This window comes from Pseudophryne corroboree, chromosome 2 (assembly GCF_028390025.1).
Source record: "Pseudophryne corroboree isolate aPseCor3 chromosome 2, aPseCor3.hap2, whole genome shotgun sequence".
Taxonomy (NCBI): Eukaryota; Metazoa; Chordata; class Amphibia; order Anura; family Myobatrachidae; genus Pseudophryne; species Pseudophryne corroboree.
In genome coordinates, this window is record NC_086445.1 from 509,024,986 (window position 1) to 509,045,256 (window position 20,271).

A 20,271-nucleotide genomic window follows, 5' to 3' on the forward strand; every position below is an offset into this window, starting at 1 on the left:
CGTCCTGCTCCATCTCCTCCACCTGTAATACTGAGCGAATAGCAGTAATAAGAGCCTCTATACCCTGAGCTTCTGGTTCAGAGTCTTCATACACCTGATCGTCATCAGTATCCTGTATATCTACCACCGCCTCATCTAATTGAGGCATATCATCATCAGATTCCTGTAACACAGAGGCTAGCAATCTCTTTTTAGAAGCCTGTGGGAGAGGACTAAAGGACGGGGCTTGGGAAGGGATTACAGCCCTAGCGAGCCCTTCAACTGATTTTGCCAGGGAAACACCCCATGCTGGTTCTGGCTCCGGTACCGGGACAAGCTGTCGGAACCGGGCCGCCTCTCTATCTTCCCGAGAAGCCTTCAGTTCCCCAGTTAACAGGGACATAACCTCTGTAAGCTGTTTTGTACATACAGGGGTGCTCTGGGTCTCTAATGAGGGCTGAGCACACAATCCTCACATAATAGGGAATTATCAGCTTTGCCCTGGGAGAATTTTACAGAACACTTCTGGCATTGTAAAACTTTCTGTGCTGCCTTTGAACCTTTCCCAGCCATGGCAGCAAATGTCACACTCCCCACACACACAGCAACAAGCAGAAAGGGAGGGAGGAGGCTTTTAAAAGAAAGTGAGCAGCGGGAGGCGAGCGGGGAGCAGGGGAGCCGGTGAGCCTAAAACCAGCGCGGGGAACGGAGAGAAGCCCTGTCTGCATAAAAAGTAAATTAAGCAGTGAGCTTCCCCAGACCTGAATATGGGTCTATTTAATAGTATAAGCACTTTCATACTCACCGCTGCTGGTCTGACTGATGGAGTGGCCCCGACACGCGCCGCACGCAGCGGTGTCCGGCCACTATACTTACCGCTGCCATGCTGCCGGAATCTTCTGCCGACGGAGTGGCCCCGACACGCGCCGCACACAGCGGTGTGCGGCCAGCTCCGGAGAGCTCAGTGTCTCCTTCAGCCGGGGCCCATCCCGAGCCGCACGCAGCTGCGATGGGACCCCGCCGGCAGCCTCCCGCGGTGCAAACTGGCAGAGGCTGAGCTGCCAGTCTGTGAAGAAAGAAAAGAAAAAAAAATTCTTAAGAGAAAACCCAAGAGTGACCAGCTCCCTTGGGCACAAAACAAAGACTGGCTTGGAGGAGGGACATAGTAGGGGAGGAGCTAGCCACAGTGTTTGAGTTTTACAGTGCCAGCTCCCAGTTACTGCCTACTATTTCCCCATTGTAACTGCGCTCCAGTGTCCTCTAGCGGATGAAGGAGAAATACTACTTACTATTACACGGGCGGCAGCCATTGACACACGCTGAATGTGGTGGCATTTCAAATGTACCGCCGGCTGCCAGCCAATCAGAGCTGGCGGACCGCAGTAACGGCAGCCAATCCGGAGCCACTGCTGCCGCCGTTTTCCTGATTGGCTGCCAGTCCACCAGCTCTGATTGGCTGGCGGCCGGCGCTACATTTGAAATACTGTTGCGTTCAGCGTGTCCATGGCTGCCGCCCGTCTAATATTAAGTATTATTTACACCCACCCTCCCTCATTGCAGTGCTCTCTACAGCCTCCCTCCCGCACCGTTACCTACACCAACCCTCCAGCGCTGCTTCCTACAGCCTCCCTGCTCCCTACACCCTTCTTCACTGCCCTCCACTGATCCCTACTGCAATCCCGGGATCCCGGGAATCCCGGGATTGATTGTTTTTCAATCTCGAACCCCGGGATTGAAAAAACGGCTCAGGATTGGCCTCCCTAGTCATACTACTATATTGTAACCATTTGCTGGCAGTTGCAATCTGTATGGGATCTGGTCAAGATCCTGGCGATCGGGATCCCAGCACTCAAAATACCGACGCCAAGATCCCAAATAGGATCACCTGCCCAGCACCGGGATCCCGAAAAAATTAGGGTTAGGTTGCAGACCAGGAAAGGAGGGCGGGGTTGGGGGGGTTAGTTTAGGCTGCAGGTAGGGGGCATTAGAGTACCCATCCTCGGAGGGGTAGGTTTAGGCTGCAGGAAGGGAGGGGGGGTTAGGTTCAGGTGCCACCACGGAGGGTTAGGCTTAGGGGGGGTTAGGATTAGGCTGCAGTGAGGGAGGGTTAGGGGTCCATGTGGGGAAGGTAATTTACCTTCCCCCCTCAGGATTCTAAACGTCGGGATGCTACAGACAGGATTCTGACAGCCGGTATTCCAATCGCCGGCATTCCCTACCAAACCTATGTGTATCGCTGTGATAAGCGTCAACAATGGCATAGCCAGAACTTTGTGGCCCCATAGCAACATTTTGAAGGGGCCCCTGTCCCAATGCTTCTAGAGAGACATCTGTCTGCAGCAGTTGTCAATATTATGCCCCAACATAGTGCACTAGTTCAGTTTCCGAACCATAGTAGTGCCTTAGTTATGCCCCACAGTAGTGCCCCAGCTTATTTTATGAACATTACTAGTTCCCTAGTTCACCTATGTCATATCGTACAGATGCACATTATGCACCAGTGCCACCAATTCACATTATAACATAGTGTCCCCAGTTCATATTCTGCAACATTATAGTGTCCCAGATCACGTTATGCCACACTATAGTGCCTCCACTTCATATTGTGACACTTTACAGTGTCCCCAGTTCATATTATGTAACATTATTATGCCCTGCAGTTCATGTTTTCTCACATTACAATGAGCAGGACCAAGAGCATAAGTAGATATTTTGTAGGCCCCAAAGCAAAAGATTGTAAAAACCGCTATGAACCACCAACAGGCTCAAAGCTTTGACTGTTCCCAGAATGCCTAGCGCCGCCTCCTCTATAACCCTACCTCCGTGCACAGGAGCCCAGTTTTTGTTAACCAGTCTAATGCAGTAGCAGGCAAAAGAGACAACAACTGTTAGTAGCCACATACACCACATTCTCACGACAGGAGAAAGTGTCAGCGGCTAATGCCATACCAACCCAAGGAAGCTAAGTGCATCAGGGTGGGTGCCCTGTGGAGCCCAGTGTACCTCGCAGAAAGAGATTTAACAATGGTACGTTCTTACCATAAATCTCGTTTTCTGCTGCGCGGTACACTGGGCTCCACAGGGAATGACATTGGGGATGTCCTAAAGCAGTTCCTTATGGGAGGGGACGCACTGTAGCGGGCACAAGAACCCGGCGTCCAAAGGAAGCATCCTGGGAGGCGGAAGTATCGAAGGAATAGACCCTTATGAACATGTGCACTGAGGATCACGTAGCCGCCTTGTACAATTGTTCAAGGGTTGCACCACGGCGGGCCGCCCAAGAAGGTCCAACCAACCGAGTAGAATGGGCCTTTATGCTAGCAGGAGCTGGAAGGCCAGCCTGTACATAAGCATGTGCAATCACCATTCTAATCCATCTGGCCAGGGTCTGCTTGTGAGCAGGCCAGCCACGTTTGTGAAAACCAAACAGAACAAAGAGAGAATCCGACTTTCTGATGGAGGCAGTTCTCTTCACGTAGATATGGAGAGCCCGTACCACATCCAAAGACCGTTCTTTGGAAGACAATTCAGGAGATGCAAAGGCCGGAACCACAATCTCCTGATTAAGATGGAAAGAAGACACCACCTTAGGTAAATATCCGGGACATGTTCTAAGAACGGCCCGATCATGGTGAAAAATCAGATATGGTGACCTACAAGACAAGGCACCCAGATCCGACACCCTTCTAGCAGAGGCAATAGCCAGCAGAAACAATACCTTAAGAGAAAGCCACTTAAGGTCTGCAGATTCAAGAGGCTCAAACGGAGACCCTTGCAATGCCTCCAAAACCACCAACAGGTCCCAAGGGCCCACAGGCGAGATATAGGGAGGTTGAATCCGCAACACACCCTGAGTGAACGTATGAACATCAGGTAAAGTCGTAATTTTTCTCTGGAACCAAGCAGACAAGGCAGAAATATGAACCTTGATGGAGGCCAGACGAAGGCCCACGTCCAGGCATTGTTGTAGAAAGGCCAAAAGTTTGGCCGTACTAAACTTGTAAGCGTCATGATTGTTAGATGCGCACCAAGCAAAGTAAGAATTCCAGACCCTATGGTAAATCCGAGAAGAAGCCGGTTTCCGGGCCTTCAACATGGTTTGAATGACCGCCTCAGAAAATCCTTTGGCCCTCAAGACGGAAGCTTCAAGAGCCACGCCGTCAGCCAACCGGGCTAAATCCTGATATACACAGGGGCCCTGAACGAGGAGATCAGGGCACTGTAGAAGTAGAAGAGGACGCTCTATCGAGAGACCCTGAAGATCTGAGAACCAATGCCGTCTAGGCCACGCGGGCGTGATCAGAAGTAAGATTCCTCCTTCTTGCTTGAACTTCCTTATTACTCTGGGCAGGAGTGACACCGGAGGGAACACGTATGGCAGCCGAAAGTTCCATGGAATTGCCAGTGCATCCACGAACGCTGCTTGAGGATCCCTTGTCCTTGCTTCGAAGACCGTAACCTTGTGATTGTGTCGACACGCCATCAGGTCCACATCTGGAAGGCCCCACCTGTCTACGAGGAGTTGAAACACCTGTGGATGAAGGCTCCACTCTCTGGCGTGTATGTCCTGATGACTGAGAAAGCCCGCTTCCCAGTTTAGGATCCCCAGAATGAACACTGCCGATATGGCTGGCAGATGGCGTTCCACCCACTGAAGGCGTTCCACCCACTGAAGAATCCGTGATACTTCCCTCATTGCCATGCAGCTTCGAGTGCCACCTTGATGATTGATGTACGCCACCGTGGTGGCGTTGCCCGACTGTACTTGAACAGGTCTGTTCTGTATTAAATGCTGGGCCTAGTTCAGAGCATTGAAGACCGCCCGCAGTTCCAGAATATTTATCGGGAGGAGAGACTCCTCCTTGGTCCACCGACCCTGAAGGGAGTGTTGCTCCAACACCGCGCCCCAACCTCTCAGACTGGCATCCGTCGTCAGAAGGACCCAGTTGGAGATCCAGAAGGGATGACCCCTGCTCAATCGTTGGTCCTGAAGCCACCAGCTCAGTGACAGACGGACCTCCGGAGACAAGGAGATCATTTGAGACCTGATCTGGTGATGCAGGCCGTCCCACTTGGCAAGAATCAGCTTCTGCAGAGGGCGGGAATGGAATTGAGCGTACTCCACCATGTCGAAAGCCGACACCATGAGACCTAGCACTTGCATTGCTGAATGTATCGACACTTGCGGGCGAGATAGGAAGCATTGAATCCTGTCCTGAAGCTTCAGGACTTTCTCCTGAGACAAGAACAACCGCTGGTTGTGAGTGTCCAATAAAGCCCCCAGGTGCACCATGCTCTGAGCAGGGACCAGGAAAGATTTCTTCCAGTTGATGAGCCACCCGTGGGCTTGCAGAAACTGGATAGTCAGATCCAGATGGCGTAGTAGAATTTCTGGGGAATTTGCCAGGATCAACAAGTCGTCCAGGTACGGTAGGATCCTGACCCCTTGACAGCGGAGTACAGCCGCCATTACCGCCATGACCTTGGGGAAGACTCGCGGAGCCGTGGTGAAACCAAAAGGTAACGCCCGAAATTGGTAATGGAGGTTGCCAACCGCAAATCTCAGGTACTGCTGATGCGACACTGCAATGGGAATTTGCAGGTAAGCATCCTGTATGTCCAGGGAGACCATATAATCCCCAGTTTCCAAGGCCAGAACAATAGAGCGAAGGACCCATTCGGTTTCGGGACTAGGAACAGCGGTGAATAGTACCCCTTGCCTCTCTGAGCCAGAGACATCTGTACTACCACTCCTGTGTCCAGGAGGGACTGTACCACCGAATGAAGAGTTTTTGCCTTCACCTGATCTGAAGGGACGTCAAAATCGATGAGGGGGACGATTCTTGAAGGATACGGCGAAACCTCGAGTGACGACTTCCTGTACCCAGGCATCGGAAGTGGTCTTCAACCATTCCTGGGTAAACCCTAGAAGTCAGCCCCCCACCCTGGGATATCCCAGAGGGAGGCCCGCTCCATCATGCGGCAGGCTTGTCAGTTTTGGAAGCAGGCTGACGGGCAGCCCAGGCCCGTTTGGGTTTGGGCTTATTGGGTTTGGAAGTGCGAACCTGTTTCGGGTACGCCTGACCTTTTGCTTTCCCTGAAGGACGAAAGGAGCGAAATGGAGTACTTTAGCCTTCGGCACCGAAGGAGCGGTACTAGGTAGACATGCTGTTTTAGCAGAAGCTAAGTCAGCAACTATCTTGTTGAGGTCTTCTCCGAAAAGAATGTCTCCCTTAAAAGGGAGTACCTCCAGGGTTTTCTTACAGTCCAGATCCACAGACCAGGACCGTAACCAAAGAATCCGGTGAGCCAAAATGGATGTAGTAGAAGCCTTGGCCGCCAGAATACCGGCATCAGAAGCCGCCTCCTTTATGTAATGAGACGCTGTGACAATATATGACAGACATTGTCTAGCATGATCAGAAGCGTTGGAAGGCAACTTTGCCTCCAGCTCCTGAGCCCACGCTTCAACAGCCTCTGCAGCCCATGTCGCTGCAATGGTGGGTCTATGCACAGCACCAGTTAGGGTGTAAAGTGCCTTTAAACAACCTTCCACACGCTTATCCGTTGGTTCTTTCAGAGACGTGACGGTAGTTACAGGCAGAGCCGAGGATACCACCAGCCGCGCCACCTGCGAATCCACTGGCAGGGGTGTTTCCCAATTTTTACTTAGCTCCGCTGCGAGGGGGTAGCGAGCCAGCATCTTCTTGTGAGGCGTGAATTTATTTTCCCAGGACTTCTGACGTATGTCAACTAAATGGTCAGAATGAGGTAAAACTTGTTTAACCACTTTCTGATGTTTAAACCTGTCCGGTTTCTTAGGGGCAGCATCAGGCTCCGGGTCATCAGTAATTTGACTAAGCCTGATAGCCTCCAACAAGTCAGGGACATCCACCTGTGAAACAGCTTTCCCATCAGAAGCATCGGGATCAGAATCTGTGGGGTCAGTATAAACGTCATCCTCATCAGACGAGGTGTCTGGGACGTTGGTGGATTGTGAGGAAGTAATGGCCTGCTTAGAGGACCCCTTAGTCTTAGGCGGGCGAGGGTTAGACTTCTGGGTAGTCAGTGATTGGTTCAATTGCTGTTACTGAGCGGATCTGATCTGCCCATGGCGGGTTGACCGCGGGGACCCTAAGCTGTGGTACCATAGGGGGCGTTAGTCTAGTTACCAGCATATTTAAAAGCGTGGAGAAGGTAGCCCAAGGTGGGTCATTTTGAACCCCCGTTGCTACATGTCCACTTGGGGGTAAGGATTCCCCAGAACCTGAACCCTCAGCTGCTATGTTTTCCTCAAATGTGTCTGCAGCGTCACCACCACGCAATGTGGGATTAGCCCCAGCACCATTGCCCTTTGTAGCTGACATATCCGAAGCTCAATGCAAGGCAACACAGTACAATATCAGCAGCACAATACCTGACAACAACCCCCTGTGCAGTGTATCAGCACAAACAGGGGATTCAAGAGGTATATGGTGACTAAAAATCACAGAGAAAAATACACACTGAGTATATCTTGTGAAATACCTATATTAAATGATAAACCTGACGCACTTAGCCCCCTCAGGTTATAGAATATAGGGATAGCAATCTGAGTGAGATACACAAAATGGAGATCACACAGCAGCTATATGCACACACACATAGTCACATTGTACAATGCAGAAATTATGACATGCAATAAAACTTCACTGGACTAGCAATACAGAGTAGTACTATGCATAGCTATACACTCAATAGATATAACAATGCACAGTCAGGGCCATCTTAACAACAGTGTAGGCCCCTGGGCACAGCAATGCACTGGGCCCCCTACCCATCCTCCAGCGGTAGGGGTGGGGGGTGCTATCAGCGGCAGCTTTGATGTACCGCGGGCGGTAGGGGGTGTTCTATTTTCCGCTCAGCATGTAGGACCTGGAGCGGTAATTTCTTCTAATTACTCCTTTACTGCACAAATGGGGCTAAACTATAGAGGGGGCATTGGGCTGAATGAAGAAGCCCTAGTACATGACTTCCAGTGTGGTAGGGGGTGTTTAATACGTAGGGGAGGGGTGGATAGTGAAGTGGGCTTAAGATTTATCATTTTCCGGTGGGAGAGCAGCTTGCTTGACTGCAGATATCTCAAGTTCCTTAAAATATATTTCTTAGCTTTGAATGGGATAAAAAAAAACTAGATAGTCCCACCTTTCAGGAGATACTGGGCACTTGGGGATCAGAGTTCAGGAGCCAGAGCAATTCACCAACGAAAATCTAAAACTGCATATTTGGCATGTGGAGCTGGAGCAGGGACCAGCTGCTGGAAGGCTGATATGTCTGGTTCTGGGCATAGTAGAGACAAGCTGCCAGTGTCCACCAAAAGGGGAGAGTCACAGCTTTTGAAAAAAATCTAACTCAGACAGAACCCAAGATACCTGGCTGGGAAGAGCAATTAAAAGGCTTGGATGGGGACCACTGCTTTCAAGTTGTATATCTCCGCTTCCCCAGGGCCGATTTAAAAAAAAACTGGTACCCCTGAAAAGAGGGGATCCTCAGCTATCAGCCTAGGGCCCTTATACTCCTGGAGCCCTTGGGAAAGAGCCCACTGAGCCCATACAAAAAGACGGCCCTGTGCACAATAAAGACTGGGTGTATATCACAGGGTACTTGTACTACATAACCCTGACTAAATGCACTCTTTCTTAACTAACACTGTCAGCAGACATGTAGAATACTTAGGTGTCCTGTAAAATGCACAGCGGTGACATGCAGGCGGCTTTACAGAGGAGGATTTGCCCACACAGTCCCAGGATCATCTCTGCTTGCTATAATGGTGCCCAAACGCTGACAGGGAGTGAGGGAGAGAGATGCAGCTCCAGGGTGGGAACATTTACTCTAAATGGCGCCCTGGGGCTGGGGGACGGGCTACAGGTCAAAGCCTTATCCCCCTGCTGGACTTTATCACCAGGTACTGTGGGCTTAAATAAACGGTTTATGAGAGAAAACCGACCTGTGCCCTTGCCCTGGTGGTCTAGTGGGGTCCCTGTACTACCACAGTGTCCACGCCAGCACGCACGGAACGCCTCCCACCGGCCGCGCAGGAACGCGATTTACAGTGGGTCCCGTTGGGGGGACCCTCTTACATCCTCCCTGAGTGCGGCCACGCGATCCAAGAGAACAGCGGTCGTGTGTGTGACTAATTGGAAGAAAACCAGAGCCTCCGCTGTAGGTACCCGGCAACCAGGGCGCGGGAGTGTACAGCGCCGCTGGGGGAGGTGATGGAGCTGCAGCAGGAGATGTCTGACTGACATCTAACACAGTCAGTGTCTCTGCTGCAGCCCTTGAAGTCTTCATTTTTCTTTAAAAGCTTCTTCTCAGGGCTGCAGGAGCAGCCCACCTGTGGTATGTCTGCTTACTGCATGGCACCAACTACAAAACTGAGCTCCTGTGCACGGAGGCGGGGTAATAGAGGAGGCGGCGCTAGGCATTCTGGGAACAGTCAAAGCTTTGAGCCTGTTGGTGCCTCGGATCAAGATCCTACTCTACACCCCAATGTCATTCCCTGTGGAGCCCAGTGTACCCTGCAGCAGAAAAGTGTGTTTGTGTGTGGAAAAGTCTTTTAAGTGCTTGAAATAACATGCAATATCAGTAGTAAAGAGCCACTGGCATAACTGCATTGTCAGAACCGTTTCTGGGGCAACAACAAGTAATTTTCACATATTTCTATATTAATTGTCATTTATACTATGCAGCAATGTATAAAGAATATGGGGTATATGCAATTCCGGGCGAATTGCAGCATTTTTTCGCCCGTTTTTAAATTCGACACAATTTGACCGTCGAATTCCGTCCGGTGGGTGCCGGAATTCGACATATTCAATAAAAAACGGATTCGACAGTCCTGCTGTCGAAAAACGAACAAATTGACGGATAAGTGCGTCCTGGATTCGACTTTTCGGACGGCACAAAAATCGTTAAAAAACCCGAAAGAAAATTGCGTGGGGTCCCCCCTCCTAAGCATAACCAGCCTCGGGCTCTTTGAGCCGGTCCTGGTTGTAAAAATATGGGGGGGGAAATGGACAGGGGATCCCCCGTATTTTTTGCGTCCGGTCCTGGTGCAAAAAATACAGGGGACAAAAAGCGTAGGGGGTCCCCCGTATTTTTTGAACCAGCACCGGGCTCCACTAGCTGGGGAGATAATGCCACAGCCGGGGGACACTTTTATACCGGTCCCTGCGGCCGTGGCACTAAATACCCAACTAGTCACCCCTGGCCGGTGTATCCTGGAGGAGTGGGGACCCCTTAAATCAAGGGTTCCCCCCCTCTAGCCACCCAAGGGCCAGGGGTGAAGCCCGAGGCTGTCCCCCCCATCCAAGGGCTGCGGATGGGGGGCTGATAACCATGTGTAAAAATGAAAGAATATTGTTTTTTTGCAGAAGAACTACAAGTCCCAGCAAGCCTCCCCCGCAAGCTGGTACTTGGAGAACCACAAGTACCAGCATGCGGGGGGAAACGGGCCCGCTGGTACCTGTAGTTCTTCTGCAAAAAAAATACCCAAATAAAAACAGGACACAGACACCTTGAAAGTAAAACTTTATTACATACATGCCGACACACATACTTACCTATGTTGACATGCCGACTCTGTCCACACGTCTCCAAGTAGAATCCGGGGTACCTGTAAATAACATTATACTCACCTAAATCCAGTGTCCTGTTCTTTTTTTGTAATCCACGTACTTGGCAAAAAAACAAACCGCATTTACCCGATCCACACGGACTGAAAGGGGTCCCATGTTTACATTATATTAGAAGGGATTAGGTACTTGGTTTGTCTATTAGGAGACACAACTATTATTTATATATTTTTTTAAAATAATATTTTTTTTTTTAACTGACTAAAATTGAGAGAGCATGGTTTTCAGTGAAAAGGGGTGGGAATGGGTTAAAATTCTGGAAAAAAAAATGCGTGGGGTCCCCCCTCCTAAGCATAACCAGCCTCGGGCTCTTTGAGCCGGTCCTGGTTGTAAAAATACGGGGGGGAAATGGACAGGGGATCCCCCGTATTTTTAGAACCAGCACCGGGCTCTGCATCCGGTCCTGGTACAAAAAATACAGATGACAGCTCAGACGCGCATAGGCAATCAGGAGAGTGCCACGACGTGGCGCTCCCTGATTGCCTGAAGGGACCCTCTGTGACAGGAGTCACGGGGGGTCTCAGCATTCGGGGAAAGGGGTCCCATGTGTAAACATGGGACCCCTTTCAGTCCGTGTGGATCGGGTATGCGGTTTGTTTTTTTGCCAAGTACGTGGATTACAAAAACAGGACAGGACACACTGGATTTTGGTGAGTATAATTTTATTTTCAGGTACCCCGGATTCTACATGGAGAAGTGGACAGAGGTCGGCGTGTGAACATAAGTAAGTATGTGTGTGTCGGCATGTGTGTAATAAAGTTGTACTTTCACGGTGTGCGTGTCCGGTTTTTATTTGGGTTTTTTTGCAGAAGAACTACAGGTACCAGCGGGCCCGTTTCCCCCCCCGCATGTTGGTACTTGTGGTTCTCCAAGTACCAGCTTGCAGGGGAGGCTTGCTGGGACTTGTAGTTCTTCTGCAAAAACCAATATTCTTTCATTTTTACACATGGCTATCAGCCCCCTATCCTCAGCCCTTGGATGGGGGGGGACAGCCTCGGGCTTCACCCCTGGCCCTTGGGTGGCTAGAGGGGGGGAACCCTTGATTTAAGGGGTCCCCACTCCTCCAGGATACACCGGCCAGGGGTGACTAGTTGGGTATTTAGTGCCACGGCCGCAGGGACCGGTATAAAAGTGTCCCCCGGCTGTGGCATTATCTCCCCAGCTAGTGGAGCCCGGTGCTGGTTCAAAAAATACGGGGGACCACTACGCTTTTTGTCCCCCGTATTTTTGCACCAGGACCGGACGCAGAGCCCGGTGCTGGTTCTAAAAATACGGGGGATCCCCTGTCCATTTTCCCCCCGGATTTTTACAACCAGGACCAGCTCAAAGAGCCCGAGGCTGGTTATGCTTAGGAGGGGGGACCCCACGCATTTTTTTGTCAGAATTTTAACCCATTCCCACCCCTTCCCACTGAAACCATGCTCTCTCAATTTTAGTCAGTTAAAAAAATATATTATTTTAAAAAATATATAAATAATAGTTGTGTCTCCTAATAGACAAACCAAGTACCTAATCCCTTCTAATATAAATAGATATGCTATTAGCAATAAAAAAAACACACAAAAAAAAACATGTTTTAAATTTTTTTTATTAGATTCCGCCAGCAAAGTGAGGCGGAATGAAATAGACGAATTTACTGTCGAAAAGCACTGTTGTCGAATCGACATTTTTCAATTGAATATACTTTTGTCGAAATGGCGCATTTTTACCATTGCAGACATGTCGAATTTGCGAACTGTCGAATTTCAAAAAGTCGAATCTGAAAAGTCAGGTTTTTTGTCGAAAAGTACTGTATTGCATTGTCAAATTTTTTTTTTGTCGAAAATGCCCCGTTTTTCGACATTTTCAGCAATTCTACCGCAATTGCATATAGCCCATAGACACACATACACTAGGGTTCCTTTTTTTGTCAAGAACCAATATATCCTACCAACATGTTTTCAGAGTATGGGAGGAAATCAGAGTACCGGAGAAAACCCACACAAACATTTAGAGCACATACAAACTCAACACAGATATGGACTTGGTTGAATTAACGTCATCACCTTAGTTGCTGTGATGCAGTAATGCTAACCACTGTGCTACCACACATACCATTTCAAAAATAAATTTTAGTACATTTTTTGCTATGGGTTTCCACTTTCTCAGTTTTCATATATGTACTCACCTTAGTAATAGTGGCACAGTCAGGTATATAATGCAAAGTATCAATGTATAAATCAAAGGGCTCCTGCAAAGTTGAGGGATGTGGCAATGAAGTGAATTCATTATGCTGCACCCAGGGTGGTATTGATGATGGGGTCATTTCTGTTACATTCCTAAGCATAAAAATAGGTAAGTCACTATAAATTGGATTTTACTAGGTATCTAACAAATACATCTTGTTTAGTAAAAAAAAAAAAAGTAGAATAAAGGTATTTAATATAATTACTAATGCATTGCTACTATAACTTCTTTTTATTTGATAATGCTGATTAGATAACAAAGAAAGTAAATTTAGAACTCTAATGTGACAATTTGTATTTCTTATTTTTGCACAGCTTCACAAACAAGTTTGTTTTGTCTGAGGTAACAAATATGACAAAAAGTAATTTCTTACCTCTTTTCTACAGTTACATTGCTTATTCTGTGCTGATATTCCTTTGTTGGGTCATACACTGTTAGCTCAATACTTGAATCATGTGATCCTAGGAAACATTATTAAGTGAATACATTTGACACATACAGTACACAGAAGTTTGATGTTGTGTACCCCTGTAACAGCGTAAAACCCAGTAATATGGTCTGTACAGATGTTTATACACTTGTACATTTAATAACATATTGTAAATATATTGCAAATATGCAAACATAAGTATTTGTATTTTTGTCATTTATGTGCATTTCAGATGCTCACATAAGTAATAAATGGTATTCGGATGGAAAATAGACAGTAAATGAATAGTCAATAGATCGACCCCAGATGGTCGATAGTCCAAAGGTCAACAGGGTCAAAAGGTTGACAGTTAAATGGTTGGTATGTACTTAGGTCGACGGGGTCGAAAGATCAATATGCAAATAGTTGACACAAAAAAGTTTGACATGGTTTTTCATGATTTTTTTGGTTCGGGTTAGGGTTAGGCACCAGGGGGACAGTTACGGTTAGGCTGCTGGAGGGGACAGTGAGGGTTGGGCACTTGGCAGAGGGTTAGTCTGCGGAAAAAATAAGATTTTACTCACCGGTAAATCTATTTCTCGTAGTCCGTAGTGGATGCTGGGGACTCCGTAAGGACCATGGGGAATAGACGGGCTCCGCAGGAGACTGGGCACTCTAAGAAAGATTTAGTACTACTGGTGTGCACTGGCTCCTCCCTCTATGCCCCTCCTCCAGACCTCAGTTAAGGAAACTGTGCCCGGAAAAGCTGACATTACAAGGAAAGGATTTTGGAACCCAGGGTAAGACTCATACCAGCCACACCAATGACACCGTATAACTTGTGATAAACTTACCCAGTTAACAGTATGAACAAACAAAAGAGCATCAACCAATGGATGCCAACATAACATAACCCTTTATTAAGCAATAACTATATACACGTATTGCAGAAAGTCCGCACTTGGGACGGGCGCCCAGCATCCACTACGGACTACGAGAAATAGATTTACCGGTGAGTAAAATCTTATTTTCTCTAATGTCCTAGTGGATGCTGGGGACTCCGTAAGGACCATGGGGCAAATACAAGGTCCTCCTCAGCCAGGGTATCAAACTTGTAGAATTTTGCAAAGGTGTTTGAACCCGACCAAGTAGCAGCTCGGCAAAGCTGTAATGCCGAGACCCCTCGGGCAGCCGCCCAAGAAGAGCCCACCTTCCTTGTGGAATGGGCTTTCACTGATTTTGGATGCGGCAATCCAGCCGCAGAATGAGCCTGCTGAATCGTGTTACAGATCCAGCGAGCAATAGTTTGCTTTGAAGCAGGAGCACCCAGCTTGTTGGATGCATACAGGATAAACAGCGAGTCAGTCTTCCTGACTCCAGCCGTTCTGGTTACCTAAATCTTCAAAGCCCGGACTACGTCAAACAGCTTGGAATCCTCCAAGTCACAAGTAGCCGCAGGCACCACAATAGGTTGGTTCAAATGAAAATATGACACCACCTTTGGCAGAAATTGCGGACGAGTCCGCAATTCTGCCCTGTCCATATGGAAAACCAGATAGGGGCTTTTACATGACAAAGCCGCCAATTCTGACACACGCCTAGCCGAAGCTAAGGCCAGCAGCATGACCACTTTCCACGTGAGATACTTTAGCTCCACAGTCTTAAGTGGCTCAAACCAGTGGGATTTCAGGAAACCCAACACCACGTTAAGATCCCAAGGTGCCACCGGTGGCACAAAAGGGGGCTGAATATGCAGCACTCCCTTAACAAACGTCTGAACCGCAGGCAGTGAAGCCAGTTCTTTTTGAAAGAAAATGGATAGGGCCGAAATCTGGACCTTTATGGACCCTAATTTTAGGCCCATAGTCACTCCTGACTGTAGGAAGTGCAGGAATCGACCCAGCTGGAATTCCTCTGTAGGGGCCTTCCTGGCCTCACACCAAGCAACATATTTTCGCCATATACGGTGATAATGCTTTGCTGTCACGTCCTTCCTAGCCTTTATCAGCGTAGGAATAACTTCATCCGGAATGCTTTTTTCCGCTAGGATCCGGCGTTCAACCGCCATGCCGTCAAACGCAGCCGCGGTAAGTCTTGAAACAGACAGGGCCCTTGCTGCAACAGGTCCTGTCTGAGAGGCAGAGGCCATGGGTCCTCTGTGAGCATTTCTTGCAGTTCCGGGTACCAAGTCCTTCTTGGCCAATCCGGAACAATGAGTATTGTTCTCACTCCTCTTTTTCTTACAATTCTCAGCACCTTTGGTATGAGAGGAAGAGGAGGAAACACATAGACCGGCTGGAACACCCACGGTGTTACTAGTGCGTCCACAGCTATCGCCTGAGGGTCCCTTGACCTGGCGCTATACCTTTTTAGCTTTTTGTTGAGGCGGTACGCCATCATGTCCACCTGTGGCAGTTCCCATCGATTTGCAATCTGCATGAAGACTTCCTGATGAAGTCCCCACTCTCCCGGGTGGAGGTCGTGCCTGCTGAGGAAGTCTGCTTCCCAGTTGTCCACTCCCGGAATGAACACTGCTGACAGTGCGCTTACGTGATTCTCCGCCCAGCGAAGAATTCTGGTGGCTTCTACCATCGCCACCCTGCTCCTTGTGCCGCCTTGGCGGTTTACATGAACCACTGCGGTCTGACTGGATCAGAACCGGTTGGTCGCGAAGCAGGGTCTCCGCTTAACTTAGGGCGTTGTATATGGCCCTTAGTTTCAGGATATTGATGTGAAGGCAAGTCTCCTGCCTTGACCACAGCCCTTGGAAATTTCTTCCCTGTGTGACTGCCCCCCACCCTCGGAGGCTTGCATCCGTGGTCACCAGGACCCAGTCCTGAATGCCGAATCTGCGACCTTCGAGAAGGTGAGCACTCTGCAGTCACCACAGGAGAGACACCCTGGCTCTGGGGGATAGGGTGATTAACCGATGCATCCGAAGATGTGATCCGGACCACTTGTCCAGTAAGTCCCATTGGAAGGTCCTCCTATGGAACCTGCCGAAGGGAATGGCCTCGAATGATGCCACCCTCCTTCCCAGGACTCGAGTGCAGTGATGCACTGACACCTGTTTTGGTTTTAATAGATTCCTGACCAGTGTCACGAGCTTCTGAGCTCTCTCTATCGGGAGATAAACCCTTTTCTGGTCTGTGTCTAGGATCATGCCTAGGAGAGGCAGATGAGCTGTAAGAACCAACTGCGACTTTGGAATATATAGAATCCAGCCGTGTTGCCGTTTCACTTCTAGAGAAAGTGATACGCTATTCAGCAACTGCTCTCTTGATCTCGCTTTTATGAGGAGATCGTCCAAGTACGTGATAATAGTGACACCTTGCTTCCGCAGGAGCACCATCATTTCCGCCATTACCTTGGTGAATATTCTCAAGGCCGTGGAGAGACCAAACGGCAACGTCTGAAATTGGTAATGACCATCCCGTACCGCAATTCTGAGGTACGCCTGATGAGAAGGATAAATGGGGACATGAAGGTATGCATCCTTTATGTCCCGAGTCACCATAAAATCTCCCCCTTTCAGGCTTGCAATAACCGCTCTTAGCGATTCCATCTTGAACTTGAACCCTTTCAGGTATATGTTCAGGGATTTTAAATTCAATATGGGTCCGACCGAACCGTCTGGTTTCGGGACTACAACATGGTCGAATAATAACCCCCTCCTTGTTGAAGGAGGGGAACCTTGACCACCACCTGTTGAAGATATAATTTGTGAATTGCAGTTAACACTGTGTCCCTCTCGTGGGGGGAAGCCGGCAGGGCCGTCGGTGAGGGGGCATCTTCTCAAAGTCCAGCTTGTATCCCTGAGACACAATATCTATTGCCCAGGGATCTAACAGGGAGTGAACCCACTTGTGGCTGAACTGACGAAGGCGTGCCCCCACCGGGCCTATCTCCGCCTTGCGGTGGATTTTTGTAGAGGCCGGGGAGGACTTCTGTTCCTGGGAACTAGCTGTGTTGTGCAGCTTCTTTCCTGTGCCCCCGCCTCTGGCAAGAAAGGACGCACCTCGGACTTTCTTGTTTCTTTATTCGAAAGGCTGCATTTGATAATGTCGTACTTTCCTAGGCTGTGCAGGAATATAAGGCAAAATATCAGAATTACCAGCTATAGCTGTGTAGACCAGGTCCGAGAACCCTTCTCCACACAATCCTCAGCCTTACACATGCCTCTTAAGTCGGCATCATCTGTCCATTGCATATTCTACAGGACACGTCAAGCAGAAATCGACATAGCTTTGACTCTAGGACCCAGTATACTCATGTCTCTTTGGGCATGTTTTATATATATATATATATCTATCACTTAAGACAGCATCTTTAATATATATATATCTCTATATATACATATATATATATCTATATGCATACTAGGGTCTCAATCTCTGCTGATAAGGTACCTGTCCACGCTGCCACAGCGCTATAAACCCATGCCGACACAATCGCCGGTCTGAGTAGTATACTAGAATGTGCACGCTATCTGCAGGATCCCTGAGAATAGCTAGTGCTACCTTCTGTGCAAACAGGACACCCTAGGGGAAGATTCCCAACACATCCTGGCCCTAGTGGGGAAAGGATACTGCCTGAGAATTTTTTGTGGGAAGCTGCAGTCTCTTGTCTGGAGATTCCCGCTCTTTTTCCTCATGAGAGGAGGGAAATTTATGAAAATAAAAAACCTAACTAAAATACTTTCTTATTAGCAAGCTCAGGAGAGCCCACTAAAAGCACCCAGCTCTGGCCGGGCACAGATTCTAACGGAGGTCTGGAGGAGGGGCATAGAGGGAGGAGCCAGTGCACACCAGTAGTACTAAATCTTTCTTAGAGTGCCCAGTCTCCTGCGGAGCCCGTCTATTCCCCATGGTCCTTACGGAGTCCCCAGCATCCACTAGGACGTTAGAGAAAGATGGTTAGGCACCAGGGGGACACTGGCATATTTATAATGGGTGCAGTGTGTGCGATGCACACAGGCCCCCAGGGTCCAGAAGGGCCACACAGCACACTCTGCATCCATTGTTTTTAATACATACGCTCCGGAGTCCCGCGGTGCTGCAGCAGCGCTGCAGAAATCACTATGAAAATGTTGTGGTGCTATTCTCCTGGTGTTTCACGCATGCTCAGTAGCAAAATCAATGGGAAAATGGCAGCTGCGCCATTTTCCCCAGAGATCTGCGCATGCACTGTAGACTCTGGGACAGGTGCTTGAAAGGGAGATACAGATAACATGCAGATGTCTAAGCCAAATACTGCACATCTACATCTGCAAATTCATACTAAGCCAGCAGCCACTGTCAGGGCAGTTACATGAACTTACTCTAGTACTAGCTCTAAACAGTGAGAGTAATCATATCGGGTCACATATATTCATGTATTATTAGATTACCAAATATTTGCAAATATATGCAACTGAGACTTTGTATTTTATTAAGTATTTTGATGGAATATAATCAGGGGTTAAAGTGGGGGAACACGAGGTGGAACTGCACCTGTAATTGTAGGTGGAACTAGTACCACCACTGCCTTGCACAGTAATGCCAATAGAAAATTCCACCCCGACGCCCACGTCAATAGATGACGCAGATGGCGCTAGTGTCACTGATTAGCTGCAGCCACTTCCCCCTTCCTCAGGTCCTGGCAGCTCCATGGTTCTCCTCCACCTGTGGCTCATCCCTCCTGGTACTCATGCACCCTGTGTCTCTCAGACGGCATTCGTTCCCATCTCAGGTCCCAGCAGTTTCCTTTCCTGGCACCGCGTATGCCATGTCATGCCATCACTGCCACTGAAGTGAAGGGCTACTAAAAGGAACAGGCCCTTTGCATGCTGAAGACAAGGTAAGAGGGGGCTGAAGGGACACAGAGAGGCAGGGGAAGCTGCTGGCGGAATACATGGCATGTAGCTGCTGGGGTGACAGAAGCAGAGATGTGTATAAAGGACACTACTGTGGGAAGTATAAGGGGCACTTCTGTGGGCATTATGAGTACAAGTGGTACTTCTATTGGCATTATGTGTAAGGGTCACTACTACTGTGGGCTTTATGTGCATAAGCGGCACTAATACTGTGGGCATTATGTGGGTAATTCCAAGTTGATCGCAGCAGGATTTTTGATAGCAATTGGGCAAAACCATGTGCACTGCAGGGGAGGCAAATATAACATGTGCAGAAAGAGCTAGATTTGGGTGGGTTATTTTATTTCTGTGCAGGGTAAATACTGGCTACTTTATTTTTACACTGCAAATTAGATTGCAGATTGATCACACCACACCCAAATCTAACTCTCTCTGCACATGTTATATCTGCCTCCCCTGCAGTGCACATGGTTTTGCCCAATTGCTAACAAAAATCCTGCTGCAATCAACTTGGAATTACCCCCTATGTGTAAGGAGCACTACTACTGTGGGAATGGTGTAAAAGGGGCACTACTGTGTGGCATAGCGTTTAAAAGCAGTACCACTATACAGCATAACGTGAATAAAGAGCACTACTGAGTGATGTAACTTGAGTAATGGTCATTACTGCGTGTTGTAATGTGAATAAGGGGCACTACATGCAGTGTTATGGGAATAAAATTATGCTAGTGTGGCATAATTTGAGTTGGGGGTACTATTGCGTGACCATGTCCCTTCCTTGTGAGACCACACCCCTTTATAAAGTATGGGAGGTAGGGCACACATTTACAGTTTGCAGGGGGGTTCCAAAAACCCTAGCACTGGCTCCACCTAAACGGGGGGTGGGGGCCGGGGGTAGCCAAAAAATGAGTTCCACCACCTCTCCAGGATTCTCCTATACCCAGTCTGGATCCACAATCCGCACCAGACATTATAGTTTATTTTATGAACCATCGTAGTTCCCTAGTTTCCCCAACTAACATTATGACATACATGGTCCCCAGTTTATATTATGCCACATTACTGTGTACCCTGTTCATACTGTATCCTGTTAGAGTGCCCTCCAGGTCAAATTATGCCATGTTACAGTG

The 20,271-nt window shown here is 48.6% G+C and overlaps 1 protein-coding gene across 3 annotated transcripts in view; it reads right to left on the reverse strand.

Moving 5' to 3' along the window:
- Nucleotides 1-20,271, reverse strand: part of LOC135031779 (uncharacterized) — a 935,328-nt gene that overhangs the window by 418,310 nt on the left and 496,747 nt on the right. For all 3 annotated transcript variants that reach the window (XM_063954034.1, XM_063954035.1, XM_063954033.1), the window contains exons 19-20: nt 13,252-13,339; nt 12,820-12,970 (exon numbers count right to left, since the gene is read on the reverse strand). In XM_063954034.1, coding sequence (XP_063810104.1) covers nt 12,820-12,970; nt 13,252-13,339 — 239 coding nt within the window. The remainder of the gene's footprint in view (nt 1-12,819; nt 12,971-13,251; nt 13,340-20,271) is intronic.